This window comes from Anopheles marshallii, chromosome 3 (assembly GCF_943734725.1).
Source record: "Anopheles marshallii chromosome 3, idAnoMarsDA_429_01, whole genome shotgun sequence".
In the NCBI taxonomy this organism is placed as follows: domain Eukaryota; kingdom Metazoa; phylum Arthropoda; class Insecta; order Diptera; family Culicidae; genus Anopheles; species Anopheles marshallii.
Window position 1 is genome coordinate 61,990,745 of NC_071327.1, and position 26,467 is coordinate 62,017,211.

Sequence of the window (26,467 nt, forward strand, 5' to 3'; positions counted from 1 at the left end):
TTGATTCCGCGCTAGTGGCGATTTTGTGTGGCATAAAATGTGCGAAAGCAACAGCAAAATAGCATAGCAACAGCAACAAAACGATTGTCATCTCAATAGTAGCAGCCGAGCCAACGATGGACATTTACATCCTCCGATTGTTGGGTTACAGATTTTGACTGTAAGTTCACGAGTTACATATTTATCGAAGGTTTTATGGCGACCTTCTTTTTTTATTACTATCCCCGAATCATAGCAAAATGGTGTGATGTGGTCTATTTGGTATGTTTAATTCGATCACGATACCAAGCTGTCAACCAATGGACCAACGGGATGACACGGTGAGGCATACACAAGGCCCAACAAACCTATAGCCCCGGTGCCGGTGTGGTTAATTTTTGGACGATAAATTTATTATCGTCCCGTGGGTCGTGGCTTTTTTTGTTCCATTGCATTCCGCTACCCACGATCATAAATATTACCCTACATGCCACTCCACCAGCACCACCACTACCAAAGCCCGGACGGTAAAGCATCACCGTAATGGCGCGCGCGCGAGACGCATCGTTCCGTCCCACGAGTCATCCTTTTTTTTAACATTCTCCATTCCACCTTGCCCTATACCGAGTTATCCGGTATTGACTCTTCACCAAGAGTTCTAAATTGGTCGTTCTACACTTTTTTTTAAAAAATATTCTCTTCGCCTTATGCTTTCGCTTTCGTCACCACGCTAGCTTTGGTTTGGATTCTTTTCTCCTCCTTTCGGATGACCTTCCACCGGGGATTCTCCTTTCATTGCGGGAGTGATGTATTTTTTCGTTGTTGTTGTTTATTTTCGAATATAAATATTATTAACAGAAAAAGGGAATGCGCGCACAGTATGTAAGCCTCCAATAGTAGAATCATTTTAGTTTGTTTTATTATTGTTGAATGATTCATAGATTCACTTCACATTTTGTTCGTTCTTTTTTTTTATTCTAGCAAACCCAATTCGATGATGGTGTAATCGAGCTAACTCGTTCCGAAATGCTACAGCAGGATCCACTAGTAGACAATAAGCATTTCGTGGTATCGCTGTCCCTGGGCAATACGCTCATCAATCTCAACAAAATTAAGTGTCCACAATGCCGGAAGGTAGGTGAAACTCATGTCCTTCTGATCTGCCTTGTTGTTCCTGCGGGAAAGGGGTGTTAAGCTATTGTGTGACGATCGCATTACATGATCCTCGGCTTCTTTCTGGCACTAGCATGATCATGCTAGAGAAGGGTTGGCTCAATGTATGTTTTACTTTGAGTCAACGTTTAAGCCTAGAGAACGATTTTATATAGTGTTTTTAATCATCCTGCTTTATTCCTTGTCTTCATTGAAAGTATTGACTCTGGTATGGAGGAACAGATAAACACACACACACACTCATATATATATATATATATATATATATATACACGAAAGGGATTTAAAAATAACAAAACCTGTTCTTGAGCCGCTGTGTTTCTCTTTCGCATGCTCATCCATCGGTGTTCCTTTACTTTTCCATTTTCGTATGTTACTGGTTCTTGCATACGATGGAAACACATACGATCGATGAAAGATCGAAATAACAGAAAAACACTGTAATCCTTTTCATTTCGTAAGATTCGCCCCAGAATTCCTTCCTGAGTTTTATTATCTTGATATCTATGTTATCGAACTTCAGAATTTTTGAATGAAAATTTACTCTTTTCCATCCACGTTTCTTTTTTTCTAGCGCTTTGATACAATGGAAGAGATGGAACAGCACCGGACCAAGCATTTGACGGAGAACAAGTTTAAGTGCGAGATTTGTAGTAAAGAATTTCCCAGCCATAGTTCCATGTGGAAGCACACCAAGGCACATACCGGTGAACGTAAGTGTATATGGACATCGGGAGCCGTTCATAACTTTTTTCTTTATTAATGCGGTTCGAAATGATGCTTCTCGCCAACACCGACAGGTCCTTTCGTGTGTCAGATTTGTAACAAAGGCTTCACCCAACTGGCCAACCTTCAACGACATGATCTCGTCCATAATGGTGAGTGTCTTTTGACAAACGTGGCACAACAATCGTTTTCGGGGTACCCTTTTGCGCACAATGCATATACGCATGATGACAACTTTTCACAGCATTTTCGCAAACTTCTTTTGACGATTTGTTTTGGTTCATTCTGATGCCTATTGTATTGATGCAACTGTGGCGGAGTAAAATTTCGCAACAGCAAAACCTTTGCAGATTAATTCTACACCTTTCTTTTTCTTACACACAGGACTCAAACCATTCAAGTGTCCGATTTGTGAAAAATGTTTCACCCAGCAAGCCAACATGCTAAAACATCAGTTGCTTCATACCGGTAAGCTAATGAGTTGTTGTTCGATGGGATTGATTGATCAAATAGGGCACAAAGCGATTTTCGCTGTTGTCGATTAATATGACCACAAATTAGCCCTTACGTTTCAGGGGTTACGAAATGATTGTTTGATTTGTTTGCTTGTTTTGTTGTTTCTTAAAAAAATGAAAGGAACATCGCATATATTGATAGTCGATTGTTCTTACATTAGACTGGAAAATACGCGAAACGTAATATCTCTTCCTGGCCGTGCACTATTGTGATGACTACTTTATACAGCTTGGTCTCAATTACATTGATGACATTATGTTTGGTTCATTCTGATGCGTGTAGTGTACGAACACAGGGATATGCGTCATTCCTGTCTTATTCCAGGACAGAATCACATTTTGAAACTATATCGACGACGCTTTTTGGTGCTGTCCCCTTTCCATACCCATCGTACTACATCTTTGTTTAATCATCTTCAATTGCAGGACTTAAACCATACAAATGTCCCGTGTGCGAGAAAGCATTTTCGCAACATGCAAATATGGTCAAACATCAAATGCTTCATACAGGTTAGCCACTGTTTCTTTCGTTTCGTAATTTGTTCCCTAACGCTATTATTCCCTTTTTGTTTTCTTCACTAGTTAAATGTAGATGTTAATAATGATTGATCAATAACCGCAACTTTCTTGTTAAACGAAACTTTGCAAACTAATATCCCAAGTTTTTGGAATGTTTAATTGTTTCCTTGCCTCGTAATATCGTAATAATGTTATGCTGTTATGCTTTAGATATAGCCAGACTAGCTGTTAAATATATTTCTAATGAATTGTGATCTTTTTCTTGTTTATTCCATATTGCGCTCCTCAACAAACGGTCATTCGTTTGCGTGGTACTTGATTATTATTGCATTTGTTATTGGTGTCATTCCCGGACTGCAGGTTTGAAGCCATACAAGTGTCCCGTTTGCGAAAAAGCATTTACGCAACACGCAAACATGATCAAACATCAAATGTTACATACTGGTAAGTAATGGCATTACCAATATATTCCGTTTCACATTGGCCATGGATCAATTCCATCAATTCTGTTGCTGGCCCTTATGCACTATCTTGATGACTTTTTACACAGTTTCGTCACAATTAAGCATTGATGACATCATGTTTGGTTCATACTGAAATATTAGTGCATCATCGAAAGGAACAACAGAGCGGGTGGGAGGGGAGCGGGGAGATATTTTCACTAAAAGATGAGTTGTTGAACTGTTCACCCTTAACTGATGCATTATCTTTATGCATTTTCTAGGTCTTAAACCCTACAAATGTCCTGTTTGCGAGAAGGCTTTCACTCAACAGGCTAACATGGTGAAACATCAAATGTTGCACACCGGTAAGTTTGAATCTATTTCCATAGTATGAAGTTACCCTGAACAATCATGCTCAAAATCATTCCATCAGTTGATAGTTTCATTCCCTTCCCTGCTGTCAGTTATATTTGTTCTGTTTTATGTTTTATTTGCTCTATCTGTTTCGTTTATTAACTTGTCTTAAGTTTGTCCTCATATTAAACAATTTCCTTCTTTTATTGTTTCATTGTTCGTTTTGTTGTTTATTTTTCCTTCTTACATAAATTTCATATCACTGATCGGTGGATATTTTCTCTTTTTTCTCTTTTCCGACCGCTTGGCCATATACGCGCGCGTCTTCTCTTACCCTTCGTCTTCTACGCCAACGCGCGCGGATACGCGTGTAATCGCAATATAAATAAAACAATCGGCAACGACACCACTACCGAACCGATAAATATACGTATATATACATATAAATACAAAAACAACTACGATTTATCATCCATCGCATCTTTCATCGCTCGCGCGCTACACGTCGATCGCCGGGATGTATCCTTTGTTTCCCCTTCCCCGCCTGCGATCAACTACAAAATAGGCGTTAAACCGTACAAATGTTCCACCTGTGGAAAGGCATTTGCTCAACAGGCGAACATGGTTAAACACGAGATGCTTCATACCGGTAATTCCCTAGAGTGTTATTACATCGATACCGTAGTAGATGATGATACGCAAGAGCGCGAACCTGATTCGCCAAAATAACATAAGCATTAGCAACATCTCTGTCACATTAAGTTACTGTTTTTTTTTCTTCATAAAAAAAAACTTTTTCGACCGTAAACATACGTACTTCAGAAGAACTGCGCGCAGGTGCGATAGTGTTATCAGGTAGAGAGAAGTAATTAGTAGCTATCCTTACAATCGATTGGATTTTTGCACAGAAATTCGTTTTTCGATTCGATCACAACGATAAAGTTAGATAAATGTACTTTTCCGGGCGAAGGATTGAACAAATGATGAGGAAGACACACGTGTAAAAACACCTAAGCGATAATTCTGCTTTGTACGGTCAGATAACATAGAGAATATTTGATTTGTGTTTGGGCCAAGAATAATAAATAGTTACACAGCGTTTAAAACAAAACCGATGTAATGAAATATTGAGCTTTATCGATTTGTTACTCCCTTTTGCATTACCATAGTACGCCTAGAATCACAGAGGTGTGTTGAGAAAAAAACTTCGGAATTTTATGTTAGCGTTTTCCTTTGTTTTCTGGTTTTATAAACTGCTGGGCCATGTCATAGGCAAATGTGGATGCAATTTGTTCTGTTTTTATCTGCAAACACTAGATTCCTAGATTTTTATTCACACTGATCACCATCATCATCATCATCATTCCTTTTTATCCTCTAACGTTTCAAAGCTTGCGCTCTGTAAAAAAAAATGGCTTGCAAACTACAACATATACTCTACGGTTTTAATTTGTTTTGCAGGTATTAAACCGTACAAGTGTCCCACCTGTGACAAAGCATTTGCCCAGCAAGCAAACATGATGAAACATCAAATGTTGCATACGGGTAAGTGTGAGCATTATTGATGCAGCGTTAGTTTCGTTTAGTGTCCAGCCCCGTGCTAAGTGGATCCACCATTATCTTTTGCTATCTTTATCTCTTAGGCCTAAAACCGTACAAGTGTGGTACATGCGACAAAGCGTTTGCCCAGCAGGCCAATATGGTCAAACATCAGATGCTCCATACCGGTAAACTATCGAGATTTTATCCTGAACGAAAAATTAGACGATCAAATGCCATCCCTTACATATGCATGATGCACTAGTAACTATCATACGGTAGAAGGGAACATAAATTAGGCACTAAGAAACGACAAACTATCGTGTTGAAAAAAAAATGCTTCCATACCTCTAAAATCCTTGTCGGTTCGATAATACCGGCGATTTTGTAGCTAGTTCATACTGAAACGAAAGAGTATCTAAAACCAGAGTTACCGAGGGTGTTAGGAAGTTGTCCTAATCTATATCAGATAATAGTGACGTTGAAGGCTTTTTATTAGACAATCTCCGAATAGACTCTCTTCTCTTGCCTTTCGGCCTTGTTATAGTGCAACCATGAAGTCCATTACCTTTTTTTTTACATTGCTTACACGTGATTGTTCACTAAAGCTACCACAAACCAATGCTCCTTTTCGTCTACCAGGTTTAAAACCGTACAAATGCAATACCTGTGGCAAGGCATTCGCACAGCAGGCCAACATGGTCAAACACGAGATGCTTCATACCGGTAATACCATTTATATACCATCTTTTCACCTCTTATTTCGTTTGCTCTCATTTGTTTTGCTTGCTCCTTGCGGTGGTAAATGCATAAATCTCGTCCATCCTCGTGCCCTCGATTGATTGTTTCCGGCAGGACGATGAGCGCGTTTTGCATTGCAGTGTGCCACACTTGCCAGCGAACAAAATGCAGTGGTGCAGCTTTTTAATGTTTTAATGCCGTTTAATTCCGTCAACGCTTTCCGATAATGTTTGTTTAAAAATTTCCCTTTTCTTTCATTTTCACCTTTCCATGATCGATCGCGTTTGTAAAAATAAAACGCGCTCTGGGATATCAAAACCACATTTACATAAAATGCGCTTTTTCCTGTGTACTACTGCGGAAATGGACTAAACAATAAAACCCGCGATCGCGTCGTGCCACATCCTCCTGCGAATTGCGCGCTGTCCAGGAATAAAACCTTACAAATGTTCGGTTTGTGATAAAGCCTTTGCCCAGCAGGCCAACATGGTTAAACATCAGATGCTCCACAGCGGTAATACACACATTTTTTCAGTTCTATTTCCAATCTTTACTACTGTTATTACCTCCCCGAACCAAAATGTGCTATCTCCTGCTCCTGTTTTATTCGGTTGTACCACACACCTTCCTTTGTTGTGATCGTTATCGTTGTGTAGTGTTGTTGTGTAGCGTGTCGATGCAACCAGCATGCCTTTGCATGGACAGAATCTTATATATGGCACAGATAGGAATGATATCGATTGAAAAAAAAAAACATACGATGATTTGCTTTAATTTTGTGTTTCTATTTCTCGGTCGGTTGCTGCAAATTGGTACACTCGGCTGGTTGGTCATTCTCTCTGGAATACACCGCGTGAATCCGGCCTCCCGATGGTGCTCGATGCCGTCCTGTCTGTCGCTTCTGCGATCCCACTCATGTTAGGAATCAAACCGTACAAATGTCCAACTTGCGATAAAGCATTTGCTCAACAGGCAAACATGGTTAAGCATCAGATGCTCCATACGGGTAATTACATACGTTTGTTTTCTATTATCTATTCGCGGACAGTTTCTCGTTTCATCATTTGATTTAGTTTAATATATATGAACGAGATAGGCACATCATTCCATTATGTCTTTCTAGGAAAGCAATTAAACACGTTTAGTGGTCTCTTAATTATTTCGACTTACTAATTTTTAATAGATGTAAAAATTTTCCCTTACACCTTTGGTAATTTCGATCGATTTGATGCTCATCCGTTTTAGTTATTTATATGTGTGGGTAAATTAGTAGTCCTCAGTTTAAGATTGATAGACTGAACAAATTCGAATGCCTTTGTTATTTCATTTTCTGTCTGTCTGTTCCTTTACCAACAGGGGAAAAACCATTCAAATGCAAAAGCTGTGATAAGGCTTTCTCACAAAATGCCAATCTGAAAAAGCACGAAATGGTACATCTCGGCATACGGCCCCACACCTGCCCGCTGTGTCCGAAGTCCTATTCGCAGTATTCAAATTTGAAGAAACATTTGCTGAGCCATCAGAAGCAAGCGATTAAGCAGGAGCAACAAAATGGCCAGGTGATGGCGTAAGTGTTGCCTGCCTAGATGTGACATTTGTCGCAGAAGGGTTAATTTATGTTCGTTTTTTTTATGGTCCTAATTATTCGTTGTTTATAGCATTCTCTACAGCTGTCAGACATGCAAGATGCAGTTTGAAGATATCATCGAATTCGAGCGCCACACCAGACACTGTGGCATTAACAGCGTACAGCAGCACAGTGTCAAGTTGGAAAATATTAAGAGCGAGGTAGATATCGACGGTAGCTCGAATTCGGGTATGCAGCAACATATTTCCACCACTAATGGCGGTGCAGCAAATGGGGGAAACGGTATCAGTGTTAGTCAATCGCAGCCACCAACACCGATGCATCTACCGTCGGCCATCCTTACCTCAGTCATCTCTTCGTCGGTTGGTTCTAACGTAACCGCGCACAACCTAGCGCCCACGGCCCATTCTCATCACGGACATGTGACGAACGGTGGTGGATTACTATCCGGTATTCCGACTGGTCATCCACACGCCCAACAACAACACTCGCCACCAAGCGTTGGTCTTCCTCAGCATCCTTCCGCTCACGCTCAACAGCAGCAGCAGCAGCAGCAGCAGCAACAGCAACAACAACAGCAGCAACAGCAGGCACATCAACAGCAGCAACAGCAAGGACATCCACAACAGCAACAGCTTTCACCGCTCAGCAGCCACCAGCAACATCTAATACTGCAACAGCAACACAACCTTCCGATCCACCTGCAGCAGCAACTATCGCACCATCTGATCAGTTCACACCTGCCCCACCCGCAGGAACACGGCACGTCCGGTGACCTTCACCATCAGGTGAACTTCCACCATCCACACATCTCGCACCTGCCGAACATATCGCACAAGATTCTTTCGCCGCTGTTCCACATTCCGCCGTTCAACAACAACCACAGCACATAATGGAACGCTTGCAAGGGACCCACGATTCGGCCGCCGTCGGCGTCGGTTGTCGTTGATTCGGCAACCACACCTGCGCCGGCCGGTGTGTCCCTTCTGCCGAGCTCATCGATGATGCTACCGTTTGTCGTGAAGGCGGAAAAGCCGGATGAGGAGAACGGTGGCGTTGGTGGTGAGGCTGTTTGCGGTAAGTAAGATGTCTGCAATAGATTTTCAATACCATCTCTAACAAAAGGAGCCGGCCACAAGGCATGAGCCACTCGGTGGATAGGTGCCGGAGAGATACAGGGTGTTTGGCAGCTCTCGGTGCTGTAACTCTGTCCAGAATAACGCAGAATAACAGCTCTAGAGCATAGATATGAAACATTGAGCAACATTCGCGCTGCATTCTTCTTTCTCTATAAGGTTGCTATAGTGTGTCAATGTTACAAATTAATATTTTAAAGTGAATGAAGTGTTCTGGACAAAGTTGCAGTTGAGAAATCAAGCGCAAAGGAATCGTTAATTGCCGATATGATAGGAGCGGGACTCCAAGAGAAGACGTTCTTTAATACTCAGGAGGAAATCAAGGAGGGACAATCGGGAAATGATGGGAATAGCAAACCGTAGTCCTCTCGCACTTTCCGCACTCCGTCAGATTGCTGATGGTAATGATGTGCTGTTTTATTTTTATACATCATCGTTATTAGTTAACATTGCGTCTTACCATATTATTCATGGTAATGTGTTTTCGGGAATAGGTTGCTTTTGGCGTTCACGCCACCGTAGCATGAAAAATTCTTTTACTAAGTCACGAACCTCGTACGATCCAGCAGAACGCGTAGGGCTTGAAAGGCAAATGAGCCAATGAAAATGAATTACTTCGTGGAGCAACAAAACAAAAACCGGCTTTTGAAAGATATACATACATATGCGCACATGGACACACACATCTATATATATATATATATTAGCTAACGTAGTATCGTGTAAAATAGTCATACAGCAAGAAAAAGAAATCGCCACAGCAAAGGGGTCCGTATGTCGAATTGTGTGTATAGTTTTAAAACATGCTTTTTAAACCTGCATGTTGCGCTTATCTCTCTGGCTCTGTGTGTGTGTGTATTTTGTAAGAGCACACCAAGGACTGTGGCGGTAGTCCCAAACCCGTGAATTACTAATAAGTAGCTATAGGTTCGACGCCATAGACGCGTAACAGTGATAAAAGCGATGCGGTTAGGTACAAGGTCTGTAACATGACGGAAAGACTGCACAAGCGATTCGTTAGTAAGCGACCAGTTAGACAGGAAAAATGGAAGAGAAGCAGAGAGAGAGAGAGAGATTAGAGACGAAATATGAAACAAAAAAGTGTGATACAACCTGACGTTGTGTGTGTGTGTGAAGGATGTTCTAAAAAAGATCTGCAGATCAGTAGGTGAGGTGTGCCACAGTTTTAAAACAATGTTTTTCGCTTTGTCATTCGTTCTTCACGCAACATTATATATCAATCCTTCCCGGGTCGACCTGTGAAATGTATGGGACGAATTATGGTTGAACACAAAACAGGAAAAATGAATCAGAAAAGTATAGTACTTTGTACTAAAACCGCCGAGGGTGTGTCGTACAACAGTTGTGATATATATTACCATATTAAATGTGAACAGATTTTTACCTCTGCCTATGCAATCAGGCACCGTACGATTGTTTCATTGGAACTGGTTTACAAAATTATTTTCGTATTGTTTTATAGATCCATATCATTTGTATTTGGTTGAATGAAGAATTAGAGAGCGAGAGAGAGAGAGAGAGGGGGGAATGGATTGTTAATGAATGCAACGTGTGCGTACGTTGAGGAGCAGGTAGCTACTACTAGTTCGAAGGAAGACTTAATACAAGAAAGATGAGTGTGATAACATTAGTTGGCCTAGGGGGTTGATAATCATAAATGTGAGATCTTGCTTTATTGCAATGCCAGCTACTCAACCAGCGGGGGAGTGGTGAACAAAACTTCTGCTCTTAGGGATGTGGTATGTTAGACGGAACCTCGTAAATACCAAAAGTAAGCTTGATTAATAGGAGTAAAATACTGATTGATGCTGTTTGCACATTTACATTACTTACCGTTAGGAAAAACCTTTGCACAGGGGATATCAGTTTGAATCCCGTGTTTATTATTTTGTTTTTTTTTCCTGGGAGTATGTATTAGTCGCGTCCCTTATTAGGAATAACTACAACAAATCAATATTTTAGTGGTGTTGAGAGTATTCCACAGCTGTCCTTTACGCCATTATTGGCTGTCCTCAATGATGCTAGTCTCGGACGGTTGATTGACATTACGGGACACTATTCGTAGCGTCCATTTTATGTTTTGAGGAGATTTAACTCTAGAACTACCGGACCAGTCATTTTGACTGGAACGCTTCATTTTCATTTCATTCAATTTTGAGGTAAAACAATTCTACCATAGCTGTGGCATGATTTTTACATATCTTTTATGTAGTGTAAAATCAAAAACGTATTAAAAAATAATCCAGGACATTGAAATAATTTTTAAAGTAACCATCAATGAAAAATGCTTTTGGTAGTTCTGGTGTAACCCAATACACACGTTTCAGTTTGATGGAAACTGCATGTAAGTAGGAAGCATTTCGTGCGATAATGTGCTGTCCCTAGTTGGTCGTTAGTTAAATGTGAACTTCCTCAGCTCCAAGGCTACGGCCGTAGGTGTACTATGTACAGCAACAGCGATACCGAACAAAGCACTCACGTACTTGCGCGCGCACACACACACACACACATTAAACGAAGATACTAGTAGGGTACTGTGTAATTAGCGGAGAAAAAAAAACACACTCAGGAGAGCAACATAAGTTAGAACATCAATTTCCGATGCAACTTGTCGAGCAAAGATTAAGTCTGTGAACGAGGAGAGCAATAGTACGTAGAATGTAGATTGTAAAAATGTTGTGAGAACATATGTAACAACTTAACGATAGGAAATCATATCGGATTGCGGTAGTGATAGTTCCCCAAAACGTTGCGCCTCTAACGCACATACCCAGCTAGCGATCAAATTGCTTGGTTTGTATGCCGTTTGCTTTAACTGTCCGTGGAGAAATCAGAGGTTTCTCTATGTATATTTGTTTTTGTTACATAGTGTAGCCGTATGATCATTTCGCTTAATGTCTTCCATAGAATTCAAGCTCATTTTTATCACCAGGTTGATAGAAATGGAAAATGTATTCTTAATGTGGTGTTTCTTTCGTCGTTCTACCTTTCATTTCACAACATGTTTTGTTTTTTAATGTTTTATATACAAAAAACGTTACGTGTTACGCGGCAGTAGAAGCGTGATCGCTCCTTTGGTCGCATTGAGTTTAATGCTTCTGAGACACGCACGGTCATAAGGAGTTGGCAGCTGTTGAAGATATGTTGGGAGTTCCTCTGTCAGCTTTATACAATCAATATCTGTTATTATTTTCTTTTTTTGCCACTGCAATACCGCCGCCGTGGCTGCAGTGAACATGCGATGAATACAGTTGTTTGTACAGCAGAACAGTAGAACAATTACATTTGAAACGATCAAGGGCAGTTTTATGCGTTATTGAGAAATGCAATTACTTTCCATTTTTTAAAATTCTATCTGGAAAGAATGTTATAAATTTGATTTTCAGTACCAAGCAATGTTGGCAACGAGATAAATATGAGCTAATTAAATGCATTCATTTTCACATCTGCTACCGAAGGGAATATTTTTAAGGTGGTTATAATGAGCGTAGAAACAGTAATTTTTAAAATCACACATAGGGTAAATTATGTTCTTTTAGCCATCTAAAGTATCAAGCAGGAAAGATGCTTTACCGCAGGACCGTGACAAAATCCCATCCGGCGGACCGTTTCCCAGTAGCAAGGACACGGACTATCCGGCTACGTGCCGGTTAAAATAAGTCTTTGTGTGCCAGAAATGGTAGGCATTGCCTAGTAGGTCGTTACGCCAAGGAAAACCGATACTTTTGTTGCAAAACCTCATGAAAATAGAATAACAAATGGTGTAACATGCGCGCTGTAGAAATGAAGTCGAAAAATGTTTATGTCATAGCAAGAAAGTAGAGTCACACGAAAAACAGAACGTTGAAGCAACGCACATTCCTACACCATTAAGAGGAGAAAACATTGCTGTTAGTGTTTAGTCAACTAAAATTAAAATGCAAGCTGCGAAGAGAAGCGATGCGTGCAGGAATAAAATTGGACCGTAATCAAAACTAGTTTTTAAAAACAAATCAAGAAAAAAAAGATCACAAAGAGAAGTCAATCAACAACAACAAAAAAAACATCTGCATTACAGATATAGGGCCTACAAAATATTGCGTAGATTTTTAAAAGTGTCTCCCTTTATGCTTTATATCCTCGTCACTCCCGTTACTTTACCAACCCATGGTCACGTTCCCTGCTATGTAGATGGTATTGGCAAACTGAATGAAAGCAAACTTATGTAACAACCATACGTAGGAATAGAAAAAAAGCTATACTCAGTGCAAAAGTAGCTTCAAAAGAGAAAAAGAAAAACAAGTTGTTTGAACCACTTGAAAAAGCATACAAAACAAAAATAACTAGTGGAAAGACACATAGCAAAGTAACAGAACCGTGTAATAAAGCATATGAAAACGTAAAAGATAACTGTTCTAAACAGATGCCAGAGGCGGTAAACCAACTTTAAACCTAATTCATAAGAAAGCATTGGTATGATAGCGAGCGCGACCGAGAACAGTGCAACAGATTAGAGAAGAACGTTTTTAAAACAATAGTAAGGTACGGTAAAATATACACACAAGCGCGCGATTAAGGAGATAAAACACACACACAGTACGACCTTACTAAACAGTAGTTAACACACATGCCAACTACAAATTTACTTGCTTTGTTAATTAAAAATTAGAACAATGTTTCTTTATTTCATTTTTCACACAAATTCGGATTGTTTGGTCGGTTTTATGTTCATTTTCCAATAAGCCACATCAATTTTATCACCAAATCCATCTGTCAAAGAACGCATTATGTACGATGCATGTACCTACCGCTGGATGATTTGCATCCAATCAATTGTTTGTCCATACGTAAGGTCCTACTGTTCGTAATAAACATGGTTTAAGCTACAAAAAAAAAGGAATACCGTTGGTCGCAGTGTGAACAAAATGCAGAAAAGACAAAAAAAAAGTTTAAAAACAAACAACAAAAGTAGTAGAAATATGTAGCGCGCATACAAACATTCACGGAGAGAAGAACTTCATACACAGCCTACTATGTACTCTCTACCACCGCTATGACTACTGAAAGTCCCTCAACTGGCGCTCAGACAGTAGTGAAAGGAGAATGCGTTTTCGTGTATATGTGTATTATTACTATCGTTTAGTAAGGTGTCGCCAGCATGCAAAAGCCGCCCACGTGGCAAGGGCTAGATCAGAAGAAGGGACATGGTTAGTTGATTTGTCATTGCGTTCTAGTGTTTGATGCGTTAACATTCTAGATAAGAATTGTAAAGGACGATGCCTTTCTTCACACACACACAATTGCACACGAGCTCCGGAGGGCAAAAATTAGTTAGGCGGTGATTACTGAACGATGGACGACAAGGATAGATTAAGGGCATGGGTTGTGTGGTAGAGAGAGAGAGAGAGGTGTACAGAACGGAGTGCGTTTGTTATGATTGTTGAACGGAGAAGAAAGGGGGGAAGCATTTCCAATGTTAGGAAGAAAGCGAGGTTATATGGCGCACCCCAACTCCGAATGCCACCCACATATTACCACACGAACGGTGGAACGAAAGGGAATGAAGTGGAGAGTGGTGCAAAGTAGGAAGTTGGTTGAGGTGCGTGCGCAAATGTTTCACATCCTTATTCTGTTAGTGTTTAGAGCTCGCTATTTACGTTAATGTTTTGTATAACCTCCCCTCCCCTTCCGCTATGAAACGAAACACACAACACCACTACGCAGCACTGCGCATACTTTGTTCACGTGTATGTGTGTGTGTGTGTGTTGTGTGTGTACGCGTTCACTGTGCCTGTTCCTCTCCATGTGTGTGTGTTAGTTAAGGTTAAGTTTGTGACTTATTACACTGTATTGGCATATGCTGACACGAGAAGCGATCAGTTCTCCACATAAAGTGCACCTATCCGTATACTCGCGTTGTTGTATGATGAATTTGTTTCAATTGCGACTTACTCGGCGTGTGCCCTCTAGGTGCGAGAGTGCACAGCAGGGAGTGGTGAGTAAAGATTCAAAAAAAAGAAGTAATTTTATCCTCCGTTAAACATTCACTAATTTCGATCGTAGCGAATGGAATGGTTAAACCAGGGCGAATAGGGTATATGGGTGCGTTTGCTCTCTCCGTCAGGACAACCAACATGATTTCGAGATCCATTTTACTCACAAACAAAAAGCGCAGTAAATAATGAGACAAGATTGTATCCCAGAGTTGCAGATTTCAGTGAACCTAGTTTGTCAAGTAAAATGCAGAGAGTAGGGAGAGTAGGGCTGTTTTTTTTTTTTAATTTGCAAAATTACTTTTATTCATTACTATTGAGAGCTGTGTGGGGATGAGAGCCGGTGCCGCCGGGCCTTCCTACTATTATTACGATTATGAGTTAGAAGTTACATTTACGAGATGAGATAATTTGTATAGACACAACCAATCAATAATAAACTGAAAACAATACCTATTAGTGAACACGCTTTTCCGTAACAAATAATACATATTGAGGAACAGCAGAGTTTAACAATATTGAGAAAGCTGTACACATCCGTCCGAAAGGATTTGCTCAAAAAACAGGGCAGATATACCCACAACGACAGAACCTCAAGAGACTTCTTTTATAGGCACAACAACCTCCAGAGGTCTAGGCCAATTCTGGCTTTCTGTGACTTTATGCTAGATAGTCAGTCCTGCGTACGGTGGATTGCTTCGGATGGGATTTTGGATCGGTCCTGTCGTGTGAAGACCGGCGCCACTACCAATACACCACCGGGGTGGTATAAATATTAACAACGTCGTAAAACTATTAGGGAAGTTAACACATTTATGTGCCATTAATTCTCTTTCTTGCTTCAGCAAAACCATCTAGGTTCGTTCCGCTCCATTTAGGAAAAGAACCCGGTTCCGTTACTTCCGGTCGAATCGGAACAACCGATCCCTCTTCAACTTCTCATCACTGGTTACATTGCGCTACTGTATTGGCTCAATATAGGAACGAGACTGCCCGAATAGGATTTGATGTCGGTCCTGTCCGGTATGAGCGACATCCGTAGGCTACCCCGCATATTGTCATCACGGTCATCTGTAACATTAAAGTATTCTTTGCTTTGTTTTGGTCTTTTTATGATTTTAATTTCACAGTTTCACAGCTTGTTGCCAGCTGGCTCGAGCGACACCGTATTTTGCCTTTGCTTACTGTTCGGTCACACTGTTGCTGAAGACTTTCTTTTCCACAGTCGCTCACCCTCCAATGTGATCGGCAACAGTGAATGAGAGGAAACATTTGCATGCGTAGCAGCAATTATCATATGCGCTATAATGTGTATATATAATAGTTCGTTGCTATCTACTATACAATTACGATCCTCTGGAGAACACACACATACACACATAGCACTGCAGCCCGTGTAAAAGTGTGTCTAGATAAAAGTGGCTGTACTCCCGGGTCATGTTACGCATTTTGTGAGTACTAACAACACTTGCGTTCTGATTATTTTTGTTTATCATACTGCCAGCACGTTTGTTGAACAAGTCCCGATTTCCTTGAAGTGTCAGTGTCGGTTGAACAGCAGGTACACCATTCAATGCTTTCAGGCGCACGCACACCGTTGAGTCATGGGATGTGTTCGCTGCCCGATCGCCATTGTACTTCAAGTATGCGCAGACTACATGACTCTATAAAACGCACACAAACATGTACTGATCGACAAGCTCTTTTTTGGGTGTTGTTTTTTTCGCTTCTATGTACTTCGGGGCATAGAAGTCTTCACAAAAGTTCTACGATCATAACATCACTCTTTACCTCGACGCGCAGTGAGCACGATAGGAGAGCTTGTGTCGATGTGTTTTGATATTAGAGAAGGCAAATGACGATTGATGATTGTTTTACAAAGCTTCAAATAACACTAATCAAAACGATCTTGAGATTGCTACCGTTTGCGCGGAACAGCAGTAGAATCGTACCTGATGGACCGGTCCCCTATGTTGTTGTTCTGGATCTGAACACGGATTGCTTCGATATTGCTGTTAAGCTAACTGTTCGATACTTTATTCCCTCATTGCACTTGACGCAAGCGTCTCACTCAACCCTCGTTTCCCTATTTCCTACTTAAGATTGTATTTACTTTTGCCTCTGGAGCATTCGTAACGCCACATGACTCTTTTCTTCCTCATAACTAATCTAAAGCTAAGCAATACTTCACTAATAGTTTTCTTTCTGTATCCACTCACACTACCTCATGCTGCTGTGAAGATCTCGTATGTCTTTTCTGGTTCCTACGCTTCAAGTTCTATCCCGATAGTAGCTTCATTGCCGGCGCTTTGCTGAGAATCCAAAACCTTAACCATAAAATACCCGCGGCCGGAGGAACGCGGGTGTAGTACGTAGTTTTACATGCTAAATTGTGTACAAATCGTAATAGTAGCATTTGTTTTGCAGTAGTAGTAGCTCTTGTTGCTATATATTAGTAGCCATAATGTTACCCTTCGTTCGGTGGAAGAATTAAGTTGTTTGTTTGTAGATAATCTTTCCTTTTGCTTTCTTACTTTTACGCCTCCGTTGGAAAGAAATCCTTCAGCAGTGTCGTTCGTCGCTTTTCCGCTATGTCCATTTGGTTTTCCAGCTCACCACGGTCGGTCGTTTCCGCTCGTTCTACCTTCCAGGAAAGATTCTCTATTTCCGCTTCGAGCTGAGCCTAAAAGAATGTTCCACATGTAGTCCAATGGATTACTTCTCTGGGACCGGGGCGGCCCTTTCTTTTAATACATACCTGCTGGTATTCAAACAGCTCCTTCCTCGATTCCATGTAGTACGCGTACGGGTATGTGTACTGTAGCGTGTAGCGACATTTGGCTAGCAGGGTGGCCGCATCGAACAGATGCTGCCAATCGATCCACGTACCGAGCCCCTTCATCACCTTCTCATTGATACGCGTCCGCATCCGATCGAGCGTCTGCTGCTCGAGCTGTAGCGATTTCGAATGATTCTCCCAACGTTCGTAGTAGTGAAGGTACTTCTTGAGTGCTTCCCGAGCCTATAAATACACACATCGGAATCCCATCAGTGAGGTTAAAACAATCTGTTTGCCGTAAAGCTACACTCGCTTATCAAGCTCTCCCGAAGTTTACCTGCGCGTGTACCGACTCGTGGGCGATGTTAGGATTTTCTTTGTACCGCGAACACTCGTAATACTCCGACCCATGTGCCTTCCAGTCACCGAGACACATCCAGCAGAAATCGTGCTTACAGTTAAAGCACTGCATATGGTTGCAGCCACCGTTCTTCTCGATGCAGATGTGACACTTTGGGCAGTCCTTCGTATGGGCACTGATATAGTTGGCCGTCTCACTGTCGTCCGCACACTTGGTCAGCCATTTGCGTATGATCTGGCAGTCGGTCGGTGCGTGATAATCGGTACCGCACCGGAAACAGAACGCGCTCTTACACATCCGGCAGACGGCCTTCTTCGGGCTAATGTCCTGGCTACGAATGATCGTCTGTATATGGGAGAGGGAAAAAACGCACACACAAAGCGTTACACACAGTTAAATTCGTCAATAGGATGAGGATGCAAAATCGTCCCGTACCTGGCAGTTTGGACCGGGACAGAAGCGTAGTTCCGGATGCGATTTGACGTAGTCGGCAAACGTAAACTGTTGATACTTATCGCGCAACATCGGTCGATTCAGCAACGTCAGCACGAGATCTTCCGGCACGCGCACATCACAGCGCTGCTCCATACATTCGATCTGCGTGGAAATGCCCTGCCCGATCTGGATCTCGAAGTGCATCGCCCAACAGTCGCGACAGAACGAGTGCTGACAGGAGAGGGCGTGAAATTTGTCGGTCGATTGCACCGTAACGCAGACCGGACACAGTTGCGTCCGATAGCAGCAAGCGGTCACCGTCGCCGTCGTAGTGGTGCTGGTGGAACCGATGGTTTGGTGCGCTTTGCTAGTACTACTGCTAATGTTAATGCTACCGCTACTGCTCGTTCCCGGGATTGCTGCACTGGCCGAGCAGCCAGGGACGGACGAAACGAATGAGCAGGCGGCACCTGAAGCGACCACCACCACGGCAGTGGATGTGGACGGGACGGGTAGTTGTGCGGGCGGGGGCACCGACGGTGCAGCCGCTTTGATCCGAGCACTGACCAGCAGATTGGAGGCGTTGTTGCGGTACCGCTCGATCACTTCGGCCGTGTTCCAGCGGGTTTCGTGCAGCAGCACCTTGGCCAACGATGGCGTAATTTGCAGCTGCGTACTAAGCTTTTCCACCGACTCGTTCAACAGCTTTTCCACCTCTTCCACGTTCAGACACTCGTACACGAAATATTCCGGATCGGTACGCTTCGGATCGATCTGCTCGATGTCACAATCCTCACCTGGGGGGGAAAATGGAGAGAGAGAGAGAGAGAGAGAGAGAGAGAGAGAGAGAGAGAGAGAGAGAGAGAGAAGCAAGTGTGAATGAATTATTTTATGTTTGCAGAGGAGCTTATATATATATGTACGGTAATTTTTGGGGCGAGTACTGTTAAATACAGTTACTAATAAATTATAGCACATCGATGTCGTAATTCAGACGCTATAAACATACCAAAGGGGATAAACATCCTTCAGAATCCTTCAGAATCTATGTCTTTAAATCGATGCAATTCCCAACGACCATACATATATGTTTGACACCTCTGGCACTAACCCAACGAGTTGTGATCATCCAATCTGCGTGACTTTTTTACAATGCGATCGTTACACATTTGCCAAACGCATCGGAATCCGAATGACATTTTCAGTAGAAGAACCGAGAAATAACAAAAACAAAACACTTCTAAACATCTGCTGTTTCTCACAAAACTGGAGATCCTTGCCGGATGATGTATAGCTTTCACACTGAAGGATACGCAAATTTGTGGCAAGAATCGCGAAAAATCTCTGTTTTGCATAACATATCAATAAAACAACATCCGAGGCAACATCTCGTTCGGTTTGCGGCTCATGTCCAATCCATGTTAATGCGGATCAGATCCCTCCCCAAGGTGGACAACGAAACAAATCACCCGCTGTGGCAGTGTGCTGCTCGGTTTCATAATCTCGCACGCACAACCCAAAAACGAGACGCTAAGCAGAAGTTCAGCCGGATAGAGCCGTTTTTTTTGCGACAACTCGCGGGAACATCTGTTACAGATCTTGCGATCACATTCGGTTGCAGGCGTAGGGTGGCGGCATCGGTTGTCTGTGGGAGTGATTGACAGATTGTTTGCCGGGCGATATTGACCTATTAAGCGAAACATAAACAGTTTAACTGGGGCCCAGTTTAGGTGATAACAGTTGTTGATTTGTTTGGACGCTTCTTACTCGGCTTCTTTTGCCTAATGCTGTGGAGATTAATGCTCTACCCGGACATCTTCGTATACTTTTAGAGGAAAATTCTATTACGGCAGCAGCTAAAATAAGAGATTGACCTTTGAAAGTGGGAACCGGCCGGCCGGGAAACGTCCTTAGCAGCGGCGTCCTTCACTCGTAAGGAAATCAGCCAGGTTATTTTTGTACGGCAGCACAAGCTCTCTTGCTAAGCCCTTTTTGCTTAGCCTGTGCCAGGGCGCACCAAAGCATGGACGACGACACACAGCACACACCGAGCGCGAATGGTCTGTGATTACCATGGTGCGTCCCCGTGGCCTTGAAAAGCAAAATGTCATCCATCCGGCACCACACGTGTGGGAAGAACAGGCAAAGCTTAGAAATTGATTGCAATTGCGACAAAAGCTCCTAACTGCTGCGGCTGTACAAGGGCTGCTTTCGCGGCAATGTGCGCGCCACACCGCGCCCGTGTGCTATATTTATCGGGTTAGAAGAAGCGAGGCGGATGACGGGGGGACAGGTGGGAGAGGGAATTACATCCGATTTTGTGTCGCTTGCCTGTTGTCCAACTGGATTTGCATCAGGTTTTTCGGATAGGACCGGATGGGGGAGCTTCATAAATTATGTGACGGTGCAGTAGTAACTTTGACCGACGGTCACCAAGTACCGCACAGGTGGTGAGTCCACAGGACGGTCTGGTCGGTGGCAGGGTCTTCCTTCTTCGTTTCGCATACCGATTTGCGGTGAGATACATTGCAGCAGTGCCAAAGTCTACGGCCAGTTCTTAAGGAGGGAGAGGAGTTTGTGCGGTGAAATTGTGCGGCTTCCGAAACTGTTCGGGGCTGGGTTTGTGTTACGTGAGCGATACGATGCGGTAACGATGGTACGTAAAATGACCTCCAGGAATGAATTTGTTGAAGCAACATGAACGTTATTATGATTTTTTGCAAAATTATTGTCAAATGTTTGAAATTGATAACAATTTCCATTTGAGTGTTGCAAAATTGCAGCGGGTAATTTGTTTAATTATTACATTTTATTACAATTATTACAATTTCTATCGCTTAGGGACATTGGGGTGTCGATCGTGTATTCCGATCATTCCGATTCCTATAAAGAACATCATAGCTTCGTATTAGTTTTGAGCACACTTTCTCTGTTTATGTAAACAAACGTCGGTAATATGGACTGGATTGTCCGGTATCATTCAAATGACTTGTCCAAGCCGATGAAAGCTATCGGCTCAACAATGAAGTCCTTGTGCTGCTCATAGACCTCGTGTTTCGGACAACTCAGACACGGATTGGATCCCTGTTTTAGAGGTATATAGAAGAGTTGTTTGGCGTGACGTTAACGGTGGCGTGATGGTAGCGGCGCCGGTCTTCACACGAACGGACCGGACCAAAATCCCATACGGGACTAATCGCCTAATTACGCAGGACTGATTATCCAGCTATGGGTAAATAAAGTCACAGAAAGCCAGAAATGGCAGGCCTTAGACCTCCTGAGGTGGTTGTTACCGATAAAGAAGAAGATTAGAGCTTGGAAACATGAATGTTTCGAAAAGTACTCCAAACGTGTATAGTTTTAGACGATTTTAAGGGTGCTCAGTACATCTTACTTCCTTACTTACTTATCAGGTTCTAGAACCACTTCCCGATCTTGACCTGCCTGCCAAGCCTTTATCCCGGCATGTCTGGCAGACTCATCAATGCCATCACTCCATCTCAATATCCTCCGCATTTGTGGACGACCTAAAACGAATTTACAGGCTAAGTCGTTCGGTGTCTCATTCTCATGACGTGACCAACCCACCCCAGAGCCTGTACGACAGTGAGTTCGTAGTACAGCTCGTGGAGTTCGTCATTGCCATTTTCCTCCGAAGTTTCGAAGTACCGAAGTTTCCACCACCGCGTGGATGATCATAGCCGGAATCCCAAAAGAGCCTATTTTGTCGTACATTTTTCAAGAGAGTACAGCTTTAGACGACTTTAAGTGTGCTCAGTACCACGCCCAACCCCCACGCTTTAATAGACTTTTGTTAAAAGGATTTCTGGTGATGCCACCCAATCTTCTAATCTTCATCTCATTAATCCATCGCGTATATTCTACATATCAAAACTACAACACAAATACGTCATCCGAACATTCCAATACCTGGATGGACTTGTAGAAGACTTGTCCCCCAACATATTTGCCCACCAGAATCGCGGATGACCTTTACTAACGTGTGGAGTTACAGTAGAAAACAAACAACAAACCCCCTAGCATGGAGATCCGCATCGAATGGAAGAGTTTTGAAACTTTTCCAACCACACCTACATCTGTCGTGCGGTAGTTGATGTTTACGAACAAAAACAACCCTCAAATGGAACTTTCCCGTTTATCGGTGACCTTTTGCTCCCAGCTAGGAAGGAAGAGTGAGAAATGCTCTAAATACTTTTGATTGCTTTGTCACCAGTAAATGACCCGAATCGTACAACACATAGCAAACAGCGTTCGTATGATGGAAATGGACGATTTATTTTAAATTGAAATTTTGGAAAACACAGATCAATCATAGCCTCGTACGATCGGCAATAAATCGAAGCTCATTGGATGTAACCTTCATTAGCATGTTCGAATGAACCTTATCGTGTGTTATTATTGCCCAGAATTTTATTTCTGTACCGTCTGACGCACGTTCTGGGGGCGCTTACGATTTTCTCTAAGAATATCGCGTTAATGAGACATGTTTACGAATACTTCGAATGGAGCTATGGAGGCGGTATGTGGCCATCAAGAGAAGCCATATAAATAGTCTCATATACCGTGAGTAACTAATCGTTGATGGTCGAAATTTAATTCTAGGCAAACGTTTGCACTGGTAGCAAATCTTCCAAATTGGTTATTCTTTGGAACTGGGGATGTTTCTGGAATTTTTTGTTACCAAAATGACTATTCATCAATTGATGGCGTTAATTTCGATTCTACACTTTGCTGATACCAGAGGCGCGTTGTGCTACCTTTGTCGGTGGCCAAATTCCTTCGCGGATACTGAGAAATCGAAAAACTGCAGCTGTTACCTTCCAAGATGCCTAATTAGGTTTTGATAAATAAAAGAAAGCTCAACGGAAAGTGAACAACTTTCACACTCTTCCCCGCCACACCACAGCACAACAAAAAGACCGTTTGTCATCAAACGCGTGCATCTTCGCCGGATGACTGTGTCTTTCTCCTTGGCAACCGTTTTTTTTTTTTGGAGCTCGCTCGATCAGAGCCGTTTGTTCACTTTCGGTTTTCGTTGTGGCATGTTTTTGATGCCGTTTGTAGCGGAGGGTAGAGGGGAGGACCCGAACAAGCCCCCAACCGTGGCAAATGTTCACCTTGACAAGGTCTAGGCTTTTTCGTCGTGGCGAACCCGTGCGATGAATCCATTGTACCCGTTTCCTTTCACGTGCGCTGCTACTGCCACAATCACCACTACTGCTATTACATTTCTACCGACCTCACAAGTTATATCCCCAACAAACCGAAATCGTTACATCGTGACGACACACACATCATCATCGATGCGAAAAGTGCGTTAGTTTCAATGGTGTTCTTTATCATTTTTATGTCTCCTCGTCTGTCCCTTATTCTCTCTCGTTCCGTTTTGGTGGGTTTTCGCTTCTCTTTTCAGCCACGGGATAGTGTTGCGGTTCGCGACAGCACGCGCAGTGAGCAGTCGCAGCCCGCAGGCTCGGTCGATCAGCATCAGACCGTCTGGTGACCTCCCGCAGTTCAATGCTTTCATGACCAACATGCAAGGAAACCGTGAACATGGTTGGTAAGTGCGAGGACAAATACCCCACGACGATTCCTTTCCGTCGGTAACCGCGTAACGCGCGACCGTTGTAAAACACGTCCCCCTCTTGGTTTGGGTGGAAGCGGTGCAAGCCGTGATCTTTCCGACGCTGATCGGGACGGGAGGGGTGAAGAAGTGATTCTCCTCTTTGCTTATCATGGAACTTTACTACGTGTTTACTACTTGGTAAAGTCAAAACAATAGCCACCATTTAAATAACGGGGGTGTTATTTGTTCTTATTTTACAAACGCAGGTCAAACCCCAAGAAGAATTACTCCTGTTCTTGTCACTGCTTCTAATGAATGTGTTGGAATCCTAAAAAAAAAAGGTGAATGAATGTTATTGAGAAATTATACTCATTTTACACAGAAAACACTTCCACCCGCATGCTTCACGATCAAACAATTTCACGGTCAACCAGTGCGGCGCAACCGCCACTAGTAGTAGGTAGTGTGAACGACAAATGCTACCAGGCTTAGTTAATCGTACCCCGGCAATAGATGCTGTACAAGGAATTGTAATGTTTACAACAAGCCCTAACGCACGCAGTCCCTTCCACAATTCGAGCTGTTTAATTAGAGTGTGGTGCACGCCCGTAAGTAGTAGTTCCGATCGCCAATTCCTTGAGAGTAGTAATTATAAACCGCAAACGCCTGCCACTGCAGCGCCACGCTGAACCATTCGAAGGTAAACTTTTCTTTTCTTCGATTGCCGGGTGTGCTTTGGTAGGAGTGTTGGTGGCGCTTTCAGGTTGAGCATCAACCAAGAAATGATTGTTTACATCTACTTTCAATCTGGAGCGTTCCGTTGCTGTTGTGTTAAACCCGCAACACTTAGCGTGAGAACACAAAATTCGACCGTATTGTTCGGGAATCAAATTCCCTTCCGTAACATGCGTAAATCTTTTTTCCTCTCCTCTCTCTCTCTCCCGTTCGCTTTGTTTTACTTTGTCCCCTAAAAACGATGTAAATTAAGAATTCATTATGCCACTATTAATAGTTGTGACTCGACGAAAATTTTCATCACAATCTGCAAAGGAAATATGCTCGCGTGCAAAGCTGTACGATGTATCTTGACCGTGGTTGGTTATGTTTTCCGTTCTACCCCATGCACTCATACCGGGCTCGCGCCGTTAAGCATTAAAATCCACCGTACAAAACATTGCTGTGCCATTGACCTCCCCGAGGGCCATCACCAGTCGGTCACTGCGCGGTGTGGAGGTGTGGGATGGTATAGGGGAAAAAAAAGATACGCCACCCCAGTTTCGGGGTGGACCGTACATTTGGAACAGTTCGCTGAACATGAGCCACACGGTGATTCAACCAGCGCACACCTGATGATCATAAAAATGATGCTGATGACGTCGATGCCTTCTGACGCGGGGAACGCAAACGGATTGAAAAGTGGAATTTCGTTCCGGGAGAGTATGATTCAGCGAACGAAGGTGGAACAAAAAGAAGCACACTTTACACACCATATCTTGCCCAGCATAACGCATTCAACCAGGGCGGTATTTGTTGTCCAGCGGATCAACCGACGGTATGTGTGTGTGTGTGTGTGTACAACATGTACGCAACTAACAACCGTAACGATCGCGCACCGCGCTTTTACACACCGTACAGTGTGCTTAGCATGCGGCGGCTTCTTACCAATAGGGAAGTGAAACAATCGCACACGAAGCTGCTGTACAGTGCCGCGCGATAGGGTGCAGCAACCAACCCCAATGGCAATGGCGGGGTGTTCCTTCTTCTTTCGCGATTGCTTGGTGGCGGTTTGAGCTAGAAAAAACGACGCCTATCGGCAACTCTATTCCGTGCCATGAGTTCATCGTACAATATGCGATCTATAGATACGCGTGATTCTACATCCAGGGCTGAATGGAAGAACAACTTCACCATCGTTCGTTTTTTCGACTTTCTTGTGCCAGCCAGCTAGCCAGTCAACCGGAACCGGGAAGGCAAAAGTGTGCCCCCGGATGGACTGCGAATTCGAGGAGCGGTGCAGGAAATACCAAAAAATAGAAAACTGACATAAATTACTGTCCCACACACGCAGCACTGCTTACCTGAGTTGTAATAGTCCTCGAATTCATAATCGTTGTCGGACGAATATTCCATGTCCGATTCTTGGTCGGCCATTGTAGCTAGTAGTGTGCTTTACTGGGTTAGCTAAAGATGATTGAAGACCCCTTTCGGTAATGCGTTCGATTCTTTCTTTCTGTGGCTTCTTGGTAGCTTGTAAGCTGCTAGTGCTGTTAGTCATGAAAATTCACCTTCACTTTCTTGGGTGCGAAATTTTCCCACCGTTTTTCGCTTCCTCCCAGGCCCGCTCGGAACACAAACACCAACACACGCAGTGTGTGATTATTATCGCACACACGCAATTGTTGCTAATTTTTGCACACGCTCGCTTATCGTGGTTATAATTTGTGGTAATCGCAGTAACATTTGACGGATTTTCACAGCTGCTTGCCCAACCACTAGCGTTGTTCGGAAGCTACTTGGATTAGTGCAAAATTTTAGTGAACCACACACACACGCGCACGCACGCACTTGCAATCTTACAAAACCACTTTATGAAGCCAGA

The 26,467-nt window shown here is 42.9% G+C and overlaps 2 protein-coding genes across 2 annotated transcripts; one reads left to right on the top strand and one right to left on the bottom strand.

The window, feature by feature from the left end:
• The first annotated feature begins 1,005 nt into the window (after positions 1-1,005).
• On the top strand, positions 1,006-8,470 carry LOC128712967 (zinc finger protein OZF-like). Its single transcript, XM_053807833.1, has 9 exons — positions 1,006-1,113; positions 1,727-1,865; positions 2,263-2,346; positions 3,637-3,720; positions 5,171-5,254; positions 5,353-5,436; positions 7,346-7,556; positions 7,648-8,077; positions 8,258-8,470. The coding sequence occupies exons 1-9, from the start codon at positions 1,006-1,008 to the stop codon at positions 8,468-8,470; spliced, it is 1,437 nt and encodes a 478-aa protein (XP_053663808.1).
• An 8,772-nt stretch (positions 8,471-17,242) lies between these two features.
• On the bottom strand, positions 17,243-26,019 carry LOC128712198 (potential E3 ubiquitin-protein ligase ariadne-2). The gene is made up of 6 exons (XM_053807093.1): positions 25,947-26,019; positions 18,752-19,078; positions 18,282-18,643; positions 17,823-18,191; positions 17,465-17,728; positions 17,243-17,389 (listed from the first exon to the last, which is right to left on the bottom strand). Exons 1-6 carry the CDS (start codon positions 26,017-26,019, stop codon positions 17,243-17,245), a joined length of 1,542 nt encoding a protein of 513 aa, XP_053663068.1.
• Between the last annotated feature and the right edge of the window lie 448 nt (positions 26,020-26,467).

What these genes read in the sequence shown, in the direction of transcription:
- LOC128712967 (XM_053807833.1), top strand. Translation starts at nt 1,006, where the DNA reads ATGCTACAGCAGGATCCACTAGTAGACAATAAGCATTTCGTGGTATCG. An exon ending in ACATCAGTTGCTTCATACCG is followed by an intron (nt 2,347 to 3,636) that starts GTAAGCTAATGA and finishes TGCATTTTCTAG; the next exon opens with GTCTTAAACCCTACAAATGT. An exon ending in ACATCAAATGTTGCATACGG is followed by an intron (nt 5,255 to 5,352) that starts GTAAGTGTGAGC and finishes TTTATCTCTTAG; the next exon opens with GCCTAAAACCGTACAAGTGT.
- LOC128712198 (XM_053807093.1), bottom strand. Translation starts at nt 26,019, where the DNA reads ATGGCCGACCAAGAATCGGACATGGAATATTCGTCCGACAACGATTAT. An exon ending in GTCCCGGTCCAAACTGCCAG is followed by an intron (nt 18,192 to 18,281) that starts GTACGGGACGAT and finishes TCCCATATACAG; the next exon opens with ACGATCATTCGTAGCCAGGA. An exon ending in AGCTGTTTGAATACCAGCAG is followed by an intron (nt 17,390 to 17,464) that starts GTATGTATTAAA and finishes ACATTCTTTTAG; the next exon opens with GCTCAGCTCGAAGCGGAAAT.